Raw genomic sequence first — 15,528 nt, forward strand, 5'->3', positions numbered from 1 at the left:
TAACACAGTCAAATGCCCTGTTCCTGGATGAATCAGTCGTTTGAATGAATCGGTTGAATAAATGATTCAGTGATTCACTCATTAACACAGTCAAATGCTCTGTTCCTGAATGAATCAGTCGTTTGAATGAATCGGTTGAATAAATGATTCAGTGATTCACTCATTAACACAGTCAAATGCTCTGTTCCTGAATGAATCGGTGGAATAAATGATTCAGTGATTCACTCATTAACACAGTCAAGGCTGCATCCAAATATGCCTACTTCTCTACTATATAGTAGGGAAAGCAGTAGGTGAACGAATAAGTATGTCCGAAACCTCAGTATTCATAGAAGAGTAGTCGAGAAGTTCCCGGATGTCCTACTGCTTCAGCCCCGATTCTTGAGCGTTCATCCGATGGATACTTTTCTATCCCAGAAGCCCCACGCGAGAGGATACATCATCATCACGTGACAGAGATCAGCGATGCGGGTGTTTACAAATGTGAGTATTATCGATCAAAAACACGGTTACATGTGTTAAAATCGCATTTCTTGAACTACTGTATAGTAAACTGTTGATTTGCTGAAGGTGTAGATGCTAGACAGTAACATTACAGTATATTTGTATTGTGAACAGCTCCAGTAAACACTCGCGTCTCCAAAGTGCATTTACATAAACCTTATACATCTTAAAGACCATTACATGTCTATTTAATAAGAGACAGGAAAATATTCTAAAATAATATTCAAAGGCTCTCAGTGAGCTGAAAACCTTTCAGTTACTGAAATTAATAAAAAAATATTTTAAATCTTAAGGTTTCGTTTATTTTAATTATTGTAATTTCAAACGAAGCTGTTACAGCGCTTTTCTGATTCTTGATTTCTGTGCATTTGATGCAGAGCTTTTGTGCTGGAGCAGCTGACAGCGGGATTTGTGGGAAAAAAGGAAAACAAAAATATAAAGTAAGAACTCATTTTGTTACTTCTAATACAGAAATCAAATGACATTGTGCTGTTAAAATGACTGCTTGTGTATTATGTTTGTGCATCTTTGTATGATCTGAAATGTCTGCAGTGAGGATGGAGAAGTCCACAGCAACATCCTGGAAATGATCCAGTGCCATGAATGAGACGCTCCATCACTCCACCTGCCCTTACTGCCTCATCTGGACCGGATGCTGCTGTAGTTTCTTCATCCTCAGTGACCCCAGAGCCAGCGAGAGCATCCAGAGAAAGACCAAAAGACATGGAGGATGTGATTTTATTCAAGTTTGTCCTGCTGGTTTCTGTTCATACAACATCAGTCAATGGAGCACGAGTTTCATAAGCTTCAAAAGCAGTCAAATCATTTCACAAAGAATCTGAAAGTTAGGCTCCATTGACTGATATTGTATGAACAGAAACCAGCAGGACAAACACACACACACACACACACACACACACACACACACACAACGATTGAACAGTGTGGATGTGTGTAAATAACGACTGAATGTATATGTTTGGGTGAACTAACCCTTTAAAGCCCCAAATAGAAATTGTATGAAATATATGTAAGCATTTATATTATAGAAGTACCTTGAAGAAATAAACTTTAAGAAACACGCAGTTTTGTTGAGCGTTTGTGCCCAAGGCACAAAAAAAGCATTTACATTTAAATTTTTTTTTTTTTTTACATTTAATGTTTTGTAAATTTACAATTATGCATTTGGCAGCTATATTTTCCCACATGCGTTCTCCTGCTCTTGCTTCAAGATTGTGTGTGGTACAGGCCAGGGGTGTCATCATGGTCTTCCTCATCCTCTCTGTGCACTCAGGCAACGACAGCCTCGATGTCCCTTTCTCATCCATGATCAGATTCAGTCTGACTGCAGCAGTGAGGGATGTGATGGACGGCAGAGACAGGTGAAGCTGGACACAGTGGTCTTCATCAGAATAAAGCTGCAGAACTGGCTCAGCTGTGTTGAGATGCAGTAGGATGTGGGTTTACTGCCTGTAAATACATGATTGAAGCTTTTTCATGTGTTGTTGACTGGTTTATTTATTGTCATGGTTACTTTTATTTACATTTTGCTCATTTGTTCATGTTTCCTGTTGTCAGTAAATCAAATATAATTGTTTCATTAACATATGCATTAATTCATTACTAGACTGAATTCACCTTGGCTGCATTTGTCTAGTGTACAGTCATGCATAGCTGTGGCATATGAAAAAGAAAATTACATTTAGCTTGTTTTACTAAAAAATATAATTCATTATTGGTCAGCATTCATCATTATTATTGTTCATAAGTGTTTGGCAACCAATGCATTCTGAAGGAATCTTAATTTCTAAGTAGTAACACTTACATTATTCGAGTAAAATCAACAATCCTCTCCAAAGGTAAGATCTTTGAGCAGCTGATGGACACCTCCTTTGTGCAGAAATTACAAACATGGAAGAAAACATACTAGGTAGGGTTGTGGATTTATTGATGCTTTCAGATATTTATGCGCCTGTCGCTCTTATTTTATTTTTAATATTATTTATTATTACTGCAGAATATACAAGCTCAGGGAAAGATGGTAGTAGCTTTAACAATGAACAATCATAATGACACAAAAAAAGAGAAAGGAAACGACTAGAATTGATTTGCGTACATCATAGTATGAGATTATATACACAGGGACAAAAAGAATAAATATCTTTGAATAATCAAAATTAATATAATCATAATGCATTAAAATTGCATTTGTTTTTGTTATTTATAAGCCTCAGGGATGAAACCAGAGGGACATTCAACAAGAAAAAAAGGAAAACAAAAGGAGATTTAAGCCAGTTTTGCATGTGGATGAACGATTTTGATAATAATAAAAAATAATATCTTTAAGGATTAAACTGTAGGGTTATATTAGTTGAGTTAAAAATATAAAAACTTAAATCAACCCCAAACTTAAATTTGTTGGTTATACTACAATCATAAGGGCAGCTGTTTCTTCAACAAACCAAAAATGAGCAAATTTCATCAGCATCAAAATATTTACAGATAGATGAATTAAACCTGTCGCTCATATCTTTTGTTTTTGCGCTTGTTATAACGTCATAGATCACATGATAACGTCAACATGGCGGATCTCATTCATACTCAACAAGATTTGGCTGTAGAGTACGTACTCTTTTAGCGCTCGTTAAGTAAGTACTTCTTGAAAAAAAGTACCTACTCGTTGAGTATGCGGTTTCAGATGCAGCCACAGTCAAATGCTCTGTTCCTGAATGAATCAGTCGTTTGAATGAATCGGTTGAATCTCAATGACTCACTCATTAATGGTCACTTTCTGTCACCAAAGTCTTTGCTGTCACCTACTAGCGGTTTTAATTTCACATTTTTTTTCATGTTTTAAATTATTTCAAATTCCAGTAACTCTGTGAGATACATAAACCGTGTAAATACATCTAAATGCTATTTTAGATGCAGATTCCAGAAATGTTTTCTTATGTTGGAATGAAAGACACCAAGTACTGGATGAAGTGCTTCTTATTCTTACCCAAAAATACAAAATGGAAGAAATAGTTTAAACTGAACCCATACTCAAGTAAAAGTACAGGTATCTTACCAAAAATTGACTTTGGTAGAAGTTGAAGTCTTCGTTTAGAATATTACTTGAGTAAAAGTCTTAAAGTATATGATATTTATTGATATTTAAACGTATAAAAGTATTGAAAGTAAAAGTACAAGTAAATGCAAAATGGAAAAGAAGCAAATAAATATATATATAAAAAAATATTCATACAGCTTTAGTAGCAAGATTGGCTTTATACACCACTGCGCGCACACACACACACACACACACACAGGATGCCTTCTTATGCTTTTAAATGTTCATCCAAGTAGTTTACAAATTTGACTAAGTAAGTTTACAGTTTATTTAATGCTATACTATAGGAAACAGTGATCATCTGATCAACAATTTATCATTTCTCTTCCCTTTCTCCCTCAAACACACAGGCACATACACAGGATGTCATAACTATATAGGCCTATAGTTTTAGGATTCATCAGTGTGGATTATAGTTTTATTATATTAATAAATTACACTTTTTAGAAGTTTTTAATGTGTCAACTCTCACTGTTTCCTACCTATTATTATATGGCTTTAGTGCTTTATGGAATAGGAGCTGGTATACATATTCAAGAGCGTGCAAAGATGGGTAGTATTTTGATCGTATATAGTGGGCCGGTCTGGGCCAAAATGCCAGGGCCGATTTTTTTCTCCCAGTCCAGCCCTGTTCACCACTGTTCCATGTTTTCTATTTGTGGATAATGGCTCTCACTGTGGTTCGCTGGAGTCCCAAAGCTTTAGAAATGGCCTTATAACCTTTTCCAGACTGATAGATCTCAATTACTTTCTTTCTCATTTGTTCCTGAATTACTTTGGATCTCAACATGATGTGTAGCTTTTGAGGATCTTTTGGTCTACTTCATTTTGTCAGGCAGGTCCTATTTAAGTGATTTCTTGATTGTGAACAGGTGTGGCAGTAATCAGGCCTGGGTGTGGCTAGAGAAACTGAACTCAGGTGTGATAAACCACAGTTATGTTTTAACGGAGGGGGGGGGGGGGGGGGGGCAAACACTTATTCACACAGGGCCATGTGGGTTTGGATTTAGTTTTCCCTTCATAAAAAAAACCCTTCATTTAAAAAATGCATGTTGTGTTTACTTGTGTTATCTTTGATTAATATTTAAATTTGTTTGATGATCTGAAACATACGGAGCCCCTTAGAGCTCATGGTGGTGGAAAGATTTCGGGGTGGGTGAAAAAAATTCGGGGTGGGAGGAAAATTTTTTTTTCAAATCTTTTGCGTTCTCTCGCAAAGATGTTTGCGTTCCCTTGCAAAACTAGAGAACGCAAAGTTTTGCGAGGGAACGCAAAGTTTTGCGAGAGAACGCAAAAGATTTGAAAAATATTTTTTTCACCCACCCCGAAATCTTTCCACCACCATGAGCTCTAAGGGGCTCCGTAGAAACATTAAAGTGTGACAAACATGCAAAAAAATAAAAAATCAGGAAGGGGGCCAACACTTTTTCACACCACTGTACATATACACAATCAGAGCATGGCATGTTTTCACTCCCACATTTAGACATGTCTGAGTTGATCCAGCACATCTACATTTCCAGTAGTTTCATGCCAGTATTTCAGTTTTGGTGCATTCAGTGTTGTATGTGTTCAGAGCTGCTAAAGTGTTTGAGTTTTGGAGTGATTTGACAGGCATCACAACAGACAGTTTTCATAATGTGCAAACCACATAAAACAGGTTTAACATTGTCTGTATTGGATGGTTCAGAATTGCATAAACTGTGTTACTGGCTTGGTAACAGAAGCATAATTTACTCAGCTAGACACAGAATTACAGCAGAAACACATTTAGACAATACAGACAATAATACGAGTCATAAATGTACAGAGGTGTGTTAGATACAGGGATGAGCAGATAAGAACTGACTGAAATGTAAAACATCGGTATGATTGAGTGGAGATGTTGACCAGAAGAGCTCATTGAGGAAGTTCCTGAGTGGTTCTGCAGGACAGTCCTAAGCCACAATGGCTCTTTGATTCACCAAATAATGATGATTCCTGTCATGTTTCCGCAGGCAGAGCTCTTGACGTCTCAGACGTGACTCTGATCAATCCGGACCCAGTGGTGTCCTCGGTGAATGTGCCATCTCTGCTGTGTGTGAGCAGCGACTGGACCGTTTCTGGCACCGGCTCGCTGAGTTTGGGCCACGAGTATCCCGACCAGGAGTCTCATATCCTGAGCGCCGAACCGGACAGAAGCTACCACTCCGCCGCTAAAGTCACCTGGACGTCCCGCAATCACACCTTCGGAGCGTTTTACTGCCAGGTCAAAAACTCTAACAGGAGTAAAATCTTCACCTACAAGATGCTCCATGAAGGTAATAACACTGACATCCGAGCAGGGCTTTTGTTTGTATATCCATACACTGCACTTCTAACCAGCCGGGGTTTAACTGTTGCCTTTTCCTTCAGCTGCTTTCCTCCCTGAATCTCTGACAATCACTGTTAATGAAGGCGAAGACGTTAACATCTCTTACTCGAGAAAGACATATATACCAGAGGACACAATCATCTTTAAAAATGGTGGGAACTCAGTTGAACATTTAATAAACAAACGTCTCTGCCTTGTTTTATAGTCTCTATGCAGGCACTATAAAGATTTTAAACTTTTATTAATAATTATTTGCTTCTATTTATTTTGGCTTGCAGTTTCTATTTTTAAAAAAAAAATAGCATTTACATGTGTTCAGCATTTACCACATGATCCTTGTTTTTCTGGCAAAAAAGTGAAGAATATCAGTAACATTATAGTTTTTGTTATTCTAGCTGTTGTTGTTTTGTTTTTCAGAACATTTTCAACACACATCACCCCATCAGGACATTAGGGATGTAATTAATTACACAATAATCAATGCAAAAGCTCAAAGTCATGCTGGAATATATGCGATCCGTTACATTTCTGGAGCTCCGTTCAGCTCAGCAATAACCCGACTGATCGTCAGGAGTAAGTCCTTCAGTTCATGGTCTCTTACCAAACACAATCGCTCTCGTTAAAGTGTCCGGTAATGTGTCAAATCTATGCACTAAATGTTTAAATCACCAGTGTCATGATCATAAAGATTAATAACTCTACACCTCACTGTAAATTGCACTATAAATATATCATTACTGGCCATTAAATACTCGTTTAGTGATTCATGGATTTGTGAGTCATAATACATTTGTCTGGATCTCCAGCAAGATTGATCTGCTTTAAACTGTTAGCAGGATGTGCATCTCTCACTGTATTATGTTCATGCTATCTTAAGAGTATTCACTGAATGTCTTGATTTATTTATTATGTGATGAATAAACACAATGAATCATTCCACTGACCTGAACGCAATCATTCTTTATGAAGAGATTATTAAAGATTGTTAAAGAAGTCTGCAGTCAGTCTGAAGAATAAAAACACGTAATATTGACTTCAAACACATTTCTGATACACGTCTTTTTAGTGATTTGCTCGTCTATAATAATGGTTTTGAATGATATATTTCTCTGCAAATATGAATGTTAAAATATTGATCAATGTTTTTACGAGTGCTGAACTGATTACTAATGATATTCTGTCACAAAGAAGCGTACGTGTTTTCAGCAGAATATGATCTCCTGTTGAGTAACGGTCAGTTGTTATGTTGTTAAAGGTTGCAAAGCTGGTTTGTGGGGAGCAAATTGTACGAAATCGTGTCTGTCCTGCGCTAACGGAGGCATGTGTGACGATGTGACGGGAGAATGCATCTGTCCTCCGGGGTTTAAAGGGCCCACCTGTGAAACAGGTAACAATCTTTGCTCAAATACTCAGAGGTCACACTTATAACAGGGGCCATGTTTAGCTTTAATATTCACATGATCGGTCTATAAATCAGACCCTATTTTGACAGGTTTTTAGGGCTCATGAAGAGTCAATATATTATATATGATTGATTAATATATGACCCGTCAATGGCGCTTGTTATGGCGTTTAAACACGAGGAGGAAGTAGGACAGATGTTTATATTCAGTGTTAGGCTGCTGTGGTGCTACTAGTAGTTGTGTGTTTGGTGTATTGTGTTGTGTGTGTGTGTAGTGTGTTTGGTGTATTTGATGTGTGTTATTTTACTTCGACACACTATTTCTCCGTCTAAATACTGTAAAGCTGATATAAAGCCACCCAGCTTTATATCAAGCCGATGTAAAGTGTGGTGGCTTCCGCCTTTTCTATGAAGAATCACTCTGAAGTCTTGGGGTTTCGATGCCAGAAAATAGACTTTATTATAACAAGACAATAAAGCCGAGAAGTCTTCTGCAGAAAAGTCCTACTAAACGTTCTCTGAAATTTTCTTTATATAGTCTTTCTTCTAGGCGTGTTCAGAACATTTCATACATGTGCATTTTTCCTTTTTTGGCAGTATTCCTTATACATATGTTCTTTCCCTAGAGAGAAGGGGCTCCTAGACGTGTTTAAGGAAAGAAGCCTTCTTTGTATTTCCACATATGTTTTCCATCATAAGGGTCTGAACCTTCCATCCATGCGAGCCCTTAACACACAGGCATATGCTTATATTGGAAATATAGCTTAATACACAAGTGGTTCAATTCACATTAATTATACTTGATTAATTCATATTTTGACTAATAAAAATCTTCTACAAAAGCTGCTTTGACACAATTTGCATTGTTAAAAGCACTATACAAATAATATTGACTTGACTTATTGTGAATGAATGAATGAATGAATGATATTGTGTGTTGGATGTGTGTTATGTGTATTTGATGTGTGTTGTGTTGTGTATTTGATGTGTGTGTGCATTGTGTATTTGATGCGTGTTGTGTTTGTAATGTGTGTGTTTGGTGTGTATTGTGTATTTAATGCATGTTGTGTGTTGTGTATTTGATATGTGTGTTGTGTGTTGTGTGTTGTGTGTAGTGTGCGGCAAGGGCCGCTTCGGCTGGAGCTGTAAGGAGCGCTGTGTGTGTAGTGTGTTTTATGTTAGGGCTAGGGTTAGTGGGTTATGTTGGTAGGGTGAATGCAAATGGCATGAGACTATTGACTCTTTGCTCTGAGCATAACCTTATCATAACCAATACCATCTTCTAGCAGAAGGCAAAGTATAAGACCTTGTGGATGCACCCTCGCTCTAAACACTGGCACATGATTTATTTTATCATTGTGTGGTGTAATGACATCAAGGATGTTCTCATCACTCATGCCATGAGAGGTGCAGAGCGCTGGACAGACCATCGTATGATTGTGGCCAAGCTCCATATGAAAGCGCGCCCCCCCACCCCCACCCCTTGTGGTTGCAAAAGCCTAACAAAAAAAAACTAAATTGTAACCGCTTAGGAAACACAGAAGCAAGAAATGAGTTTTGACGTCTCCTAGATGAGAAACTAAGGGAGTCAGAACCTTCTGAGCTCAGAAAACACCATGGAACAACAGTGGACCTATATCAGCTCTGTGCTCTACGACGCAGCAGCCCAATCCATCGGCTATAAGAGCAGGAACCACCAAGACTGGTTTTGACGATAACTCAGACGCCATCCATTACTTGTTTAAGGATATGCACAAAGCACACCGGGCAACTTTAGAAAACCCTTCATCAACCAAGACCGACAGCATTTGCAGGAAATCCAGGGGAAAGTGCAAAGAGAAACACGCGTCATGCAGAATGAAAGGTGGACTGAAAAGGCATATGAAATCCAGTCTTTTGCCAATAAAAATGACATGCATAACTTCTATAATGCTGTCAAAACCATCTACGGACCAACAAATCGTTGTGTCACTTCCCTGAAAACAGCAGATGGACTAACACTTCTGAAGGACCAAAATAGTATCCTGTTGAGGTGGGCTGAATATTTTGACACCCTGCTTAATCAGGATTCTGCTGCAGACCCCACCATTCTGGAAGAACTGCCTAAACTTCCTCCCATCCACAATCTCAGCCTAGAAGAAGTATGGAGGCCATGATCACCCCGCACCAGCTGCAGTGGTTGGGGCACATGATAAGGATGCCCCCATGTCGACTGCCCCGCAGAGTGCTATACGGCCAACTACATCATGGTTGATGCTCAGCTGGGGGGCCGAAGAAGCGATATAAGGATCAGATGAAGAACGCCTTGAAGAAGTGTAAGATCAGACCCGAGGACCTGAAGGATGTTGCTGCTGACCGTACCATCTGGTAAAAGCTGTGTAGAGATGGAGATCGTATGCTGGAGATGGAGAGGACAACCAGAAGACAGCAGAAGCGAGCCAGGAGAAATACAGCCATGGCTGCCACCACTGCCATTACTACTACCGTTACATACATACAATACAATTTGTGGGTCCATGATAGGACTGTTTAGTCATCAAAGATCTCACCATTAAAGGCGTGGTCGTTGTCATCTGATTTCGATGGACAACTGAGAACCGAGAGATGTGTGTTTGATTTGTGTTGTGTGTAATGTATGGCGAGGACCGATTCGGCTGGAGCTTTAAGGAGCACTGTGTGTGTTGTGTGCTTGATGTTATGTGTTGTGTGTAGTGTGTGGCGAGGGCTGCTTCAGCCGGAGTTGTAACGACCGCTGTGTGTGTAGTGTGTTTAATGTGTGTGTGTTGTGTTGTGTTGTGTGTAGTGTGTGGCGAGGGCCGCTTCGGCCAGAGCTGTAAGGAGCGCTGTGTGGATGGAGTCTGTCGTTCTCTGCTCTTCTGTCTCAGAGAGCCGTATGGCTGCACCTGTGCGTCTGGATGGAGGGGCTTCAACTGCAGCGAGGGTGAGAGGAAATCCAGTCAACTTAATTCCTCATTTTACTGTGTCTAAATGCTAGTAATAATGGTAGTACTGTGAACTAGTTTCGCTGAAGGTGTTCTGAAGTGTGTGCAATGGAAATAAACACTTTAAAAATATTTTGTTCAAATTTTACTTGTTACTCTTTTCATTTGGATTTTGTGATTCCAGCCTGTCCGGATGGTTATTACGGCGCCAACTGTAAACAGAAGTGTGAGTGTGAACTGGGCAAATGCAATCGCTTCAGAGGATGTGTGTGTGAAGGCAGGCACGGAGCTCGCTGCGAGAAACCAGGTGAAAATCATTGATTTCAAAGAAACTGTCCTGTGTTTCTGGGAGATCTCTGGGCTCAATCCTTGTCTGCTTGTGATTTCTTTGAAAGACAAGAGACCTGTTATCGTGAGCAGCCTGAGAAACATCGAGCTCAACTCGGGCGCCACAAACGTGGTCAACTGCTCTGCGTCAGGCCAACCCGCTCCTTTACACGGTGAAATAACCCTGGTCAAGCCAGACAAAACTACTGTCTATGTAAGTCTAGTCTCAATAACATCACCACTGCACCGGTTCTGCACGAGTCGCCATGAGGTTTGATCCGCTGCGTTATTTATGAAATGCCTCTTCTTTAATTTTTCTCAGGCAGTGGACACACAGACGGAAAATGATCAAACGACATCCGCATTCAGGGTGGAGAATATCACTGAGTCGGCCGCTGGACGCTGGTCGTGTCAAGTGAAAACCAAACACTATCAGGAGGAGAAAGAATTCATTGTGAATGTCAAAGGTGAGATTCTTCAAAGTTCCCGAAGGTCCGTCTCTATTTTCCTCCCAGCAAAAGTCCCAAACAATCACAACATACAGTGTTTCAGGAGCCAAAATCCTATATGGTTATGAAATTGGCAATGTCCATTGTGGGAATTTTGACTGTAAATATTTAACATGGCAGTTGTAAAAACCTTGTAAAAGTATGAAGAAAAAATTAGCAAACAAAATAGCCTCTCCAAGATTTCTTCCCTATAGGATCACAAAAAATACTTAACTGAGAAAGGGCTTTAGATTATGATCCTGAGTGTGTCCGTTCATGTTGGTTACCATTGCTCTGCTCATATCCTGGATGATTAGACAAACAGAAATCTGTGTTTCTCTAAAGGCATCTCTAACTGCTCTTACAATCAAAAACCCGCTGCAGGCTAATCTGTTCCTGCATCGGTTCCACTGCACACGCATACGAACACGCCATGAACACAGTCAACAAACCGCAGCTAACTGCCTAATGTGCCATACAACATTATCACGGCATTCAGACCGTGTCTTGTTTTTAACTAATTGAGACTAAAATAATCAATTATAAAATTGTAAATTTTTTTACAAAAGTTTTTGTAAATTCACCTTATCGTGGAAGATGTGCCACTTAAATGTGGCTTCTATGTTGACTTGACAATGTTAAGATGGCTTCACTGTCAGTGCCTTATATTTATAAATACATTAATTTCTTGGGAAATTCATTGCAGCCCGTATCTTAGTGATCTGAAATCTAGAAAGTTTGAATAGTGTAAAGCAATATTGACAGAGGATAAGTGTTTCAATTAGTTTTGCTGTAGTTCATGCATTAATAACAGGTTGCACTGAATTCATTAGTCGATCAGTACTCAGCTGTTTCTGGTTTCAGTTCCTCCGCAGCCCCAGAATCCTCCGCTCCTGAGCGACAGCGGCCCGCATCACCTGCTGCTGCTGCTCAATAAAGAGCCATACGCCGGAGACGGGCCTGTAACCTCAGTCAAGGTCACCTACAAACAGGCCAGCTCATCTACATGGAAAAGCGTTGAGGGTAACGGTGCTTGTGTGTTTTTGTGGTGTGCTGCTGCATACGACAGCTGGAACATTTCACATCCGAGGTTACAGGTCACCATGTTGCTCTTGGCAAACTGTCCAGTGTAATAAATATTTCCATTGTGCAACAGATTACAAAAAGGTGATGAGCTGAACATATTTCTGATCGCTGTCATACACAGAAGATATTATGACTAGTCAGAAGAATGCGGGTGAAGTCATTGCTCCGGAAGGGGCTTTCATTTCACAGCGGAGGAAAAGCACACTACTGCTTCCAGAATCACTGACCTCATCTGATGCTTGTGTTGTTTCTAGGGGTGTAACGATGCACCGCGAGCCAGTTGAAAATCGATACAAATATGTGACAGTTCAAATCGTTTGAGATGTTAAATGAATCGCAATACAACTGGGGGTAGGAGTTTATATGAATGTATCTCTGAGGGGAAGTGACTTAGAAAAGTCTTTAAAAAAGTTTAGATTTTCTTTCCATTTTGCCTCTGTATAATGTATTTGAAGTGTTCATAAGCACAGGGCTGCTTTGTTTACAGCAGTAACCAAGGAAAAGCTGTATCGCTGCTGTTCCATAAGCGCCACCTGCTGGCAGAGAGTGAATCTGCGTCTCATTCAGCTCGTCTGCTGTTGCTGTTTCATTTAGATATGTTTTATGTAGTATAGTTTCACAACACTCAAGTCAGACCATTCTGTTGCTTCAAATTTCAGAATTATACAATCTAATTTAGATTAAAAACTGCTCATGCTGCATGTATGCAGCATCTTTGTTTGGATCATGATTCAAATACAGTGATTGAATGTAATTTTAAATGAAAAAAGAGCACAGGCAAAGCCTTAGTTTGTTTATATGAACAGATTTCCTTTATTTGCGTTATTTGTTTGATTTGGGGTTAGTTTAAAAATTTCAATTAAGTTTTGTTATTTGACATATTTCAATTATACCAAGAAATGTTCAGCATTTTAAACAATAAGACCTTTTCATTTATAATTGAAAACAAAATCGTGAGAAAATCGTATCGTGAAATCAGTATTGTGAGTTGTATCGCATCGTGAATTGAGTGAATCGTTACATCCCTAGTTGTTTCACTTAATGTAGGGGGATTTTCTTTATTAGCTAAATATGTTTGTTGGTGCAAACAGACGGATAGTACAACTAATGAAGAACGCTGTTGTTTAGTTCTGGGCGCATGCGTAAGAAAACAGTCTAAACGCAGCTTTCTTGAACATGTTTGTGGATGTTTTTGGCTCATTGTTCTTGTTGAGTGGACTGATACTCAATATGTGGAAAATCGTTACAAAAATGTGGAACTGCTTTTGTATGTTTGAGTAGATAGCAGACACATTTCTCCATGTGTTCAACAGCGAGCGGCGCTCTGGTGAGGTTGGACAACCTTTCTCCCATGACCCAATACACCACACGGGTGCAGCTGAGTCGCCAAGGACCGGGAGGAACCGGCCAGCCTGGACCCGAAGCCACTTTCTCCACACAGATGCTCGGTAAGAGCTCAAACACAGCCTCACGTTCATCACACAGCAGGATGATAAGACGCCTGTGTTTGTCTCAGAGCTCCCCGTGGGTGTGAAGCTGAGCCCCGTCAATCAGACCGCGCTGCTCCTGTCGTGGGACGTCGCTCCTGTTGAGGAGGACTGGAGCTACGAGGTTACGTGCCAGCAGGTCGGAGCTTCGGGAACCGAGAGGAGATTCCAGCTTGCGTCCAACCCCTCCGCCCTCTGTCTGAACGAGCTGAAACCCAGACACAAATACCAGTGCAAGGTGAGGACGAGCAGCAGCGCCGCGGGTCAGACCTGCCCCACCGTCAGCTCCTGGACGCTGAGTGACCGTAAGGATGCCTTTGTGCCTCTCACTTTTTTAAGCAGTCATCAGTAGCACAGGTATATTTGTAGCAATAGCCAACCATACATTGTATGGGTCAAAATTATCCATTTGTCTTTTATGCCAAAAATCATTAGGATATTAAATAAAGATCATGTTCCATGAATATATTTTGTAAATTTCCTACCATAAATATATCATAACTTAATTTTTGATTAGTAATATGCATTGCTAAGAACTTCATTTGAACAACTTTAAAGGTGATTTTCTCAATATTATTATTTTTTTTGCACCCTCAGATTCCAGATTTTCAAATAGTTGTATCTCAGCCAAATGTTGTCCTATCATAACAAACCATACATCAGTGGAAAGATTATTTATTCGGCTTTCAGATTATGTACAAATCTCCGTTTCAAAACATTTACCCGGTTTTGTGGTCCAGTATCACATATGTATTGATTCCTATTGTTACTGTTGTGTCATCACAGCTACACACAGCACTGATAGATAGTCTCTTCTGAAAGCACTGTTGATGTCTATAATCCACCAAAGTCACAGCGCTGTTCAAAACACAGTTTCATAGCAAATTCACAGAAAATGATGATGATAATGCCAAAAATATTCAAGCAGTTTTCCTGCATATTATAAAGTGCTTTATGTGAGTGTACTGTATGTATGCGGATGAGGTGGATATACTAGTGGTGTTATTGATTGGTTATGCGGTGATCCATCAGAGCTTCCTCCTCCTCCTGCCAACATCTCCACCTGTAACATCAGCGACTCCTCAGCCATCATCACCTGGTCGGTGGCCGAGGGTCACTCCATCTCCAGAGCCATGATCCGCTACCAGCAGACGGAGCAGACGGACTACAGTCAGCAGGTGGAGCTCGGCGTGCAGACAGACCAGACCAACATGCGCTTCCAGCTCCGGGGTCTGAGGGCCGACACCACCTACCAGCTGGAGCTCTGGAGCGTCAACAACATGGGAGAGAGTGCTGAGAGACCGCAGATCACCCTCAAGACGCTGACGCCGCAGGAGAGCTCACGTGAGTCTCTGTGCTGCCTCTGTTCCACTGAAGAAATCAGTCAGGGAGAGTAATGAATGACAAAAGCAGCGTGAACACTAGTGCAGCTTCACAAGCGCATGCAAACAAGCGCATGTCAGCATCTGAACCCTGTGAGACACACTGAGAGAGTAGCACTGCCCTCTAAAGGATTATTTACTGTTTATATTTGATGGCAGTTAGCCTCAAAATTGTGGTAATTTCTCTTCTACGTTTGTCAAGAACCAGTGAAACACTGCAAAAAACACTCACAGTATGTGGCCAGTCATGGCCTAATGGATAGAGAGTTGAACTTGTAACCCGAAGGTCGTGGGTTCGAGTCTCAGGTCCGGCAGGGATTGTAGGTGGGGGAGTGAATAACCAACACTCTCTCCAGCCTCAATACCACGACTGAGGTGAGACCCTTGAGCAAGGCACCAAACCCCCAACTGCTCCCTGGGCACCACAGCATTGGCTGCCCACTGC

The 15,528-nt window shown here is 40.3% G+C and overlaps 1 protein-coding gene across 1 annotated transcript in view; it reads left to right on the plus strand.

The window, feature by feature from the left end:
* The window catches only part of LOC306870339 (angiopoietin-1 receptor-like), a 30,868-nt gene that overhangs the window by 4,659 nt on the left and 10,681 nt on the right, over positions 1–15,528 (plus strand). The window contains exons 2-13 of the mRNA XM_079417559.1: positions 5,614–5,916; positions 6,011–6,121; positions 6,387–6,542; positions 7,225–7,356; positions 10,175–10,312; positions 10,498–10,620; positions 10,709–10,854; positions 10,963–11,107; positions 11,993–12,151; positions 13,528–13,662; positions 13,731–14,006; positions 14,734–15,045. Coding sequence (XP_079273685.1) covers positions 5,614–5,916; positions 6,011–6,121; positions 6,387–6,542; positions 7,225–7,356; positions 10,175–10,312; positions 10,498–10,620; positions 10,709–10,854; positions 10,963–11,107; positions 11,993–12,151; positions 13,528–13,662; positions 13,731–14,006; positions 14,734–15,045 — 2,136 coding nt within the window. The remainder of the gene's footprint in view (positions 1–5,613; positions 5,917–6,010; positions 6,122–6,386; positions 6,543–7,224; positions 7,357–10,174; positions 10,313–10,497; positions 10,621–10,708; positions 10,855–10,962; positions 11,108–11,992; positions 12,152–13,527; positions 13,663–13,730; positions 14,007–14,733; positions 15,046–15,528) is intronic.

The sequence above is a fragment of the Barbus barbus genome (genome assembly GCF_936440315.1).
Source record: "Barbus barbus genome assembly, chromosome: 5".
Classification (NCBI taxonomy): Eukaryota; Metazoa; Chordata; class Actinopteri; order Cypriniformes; family Cyprinidae; genus Barbus; species Barbus barbus.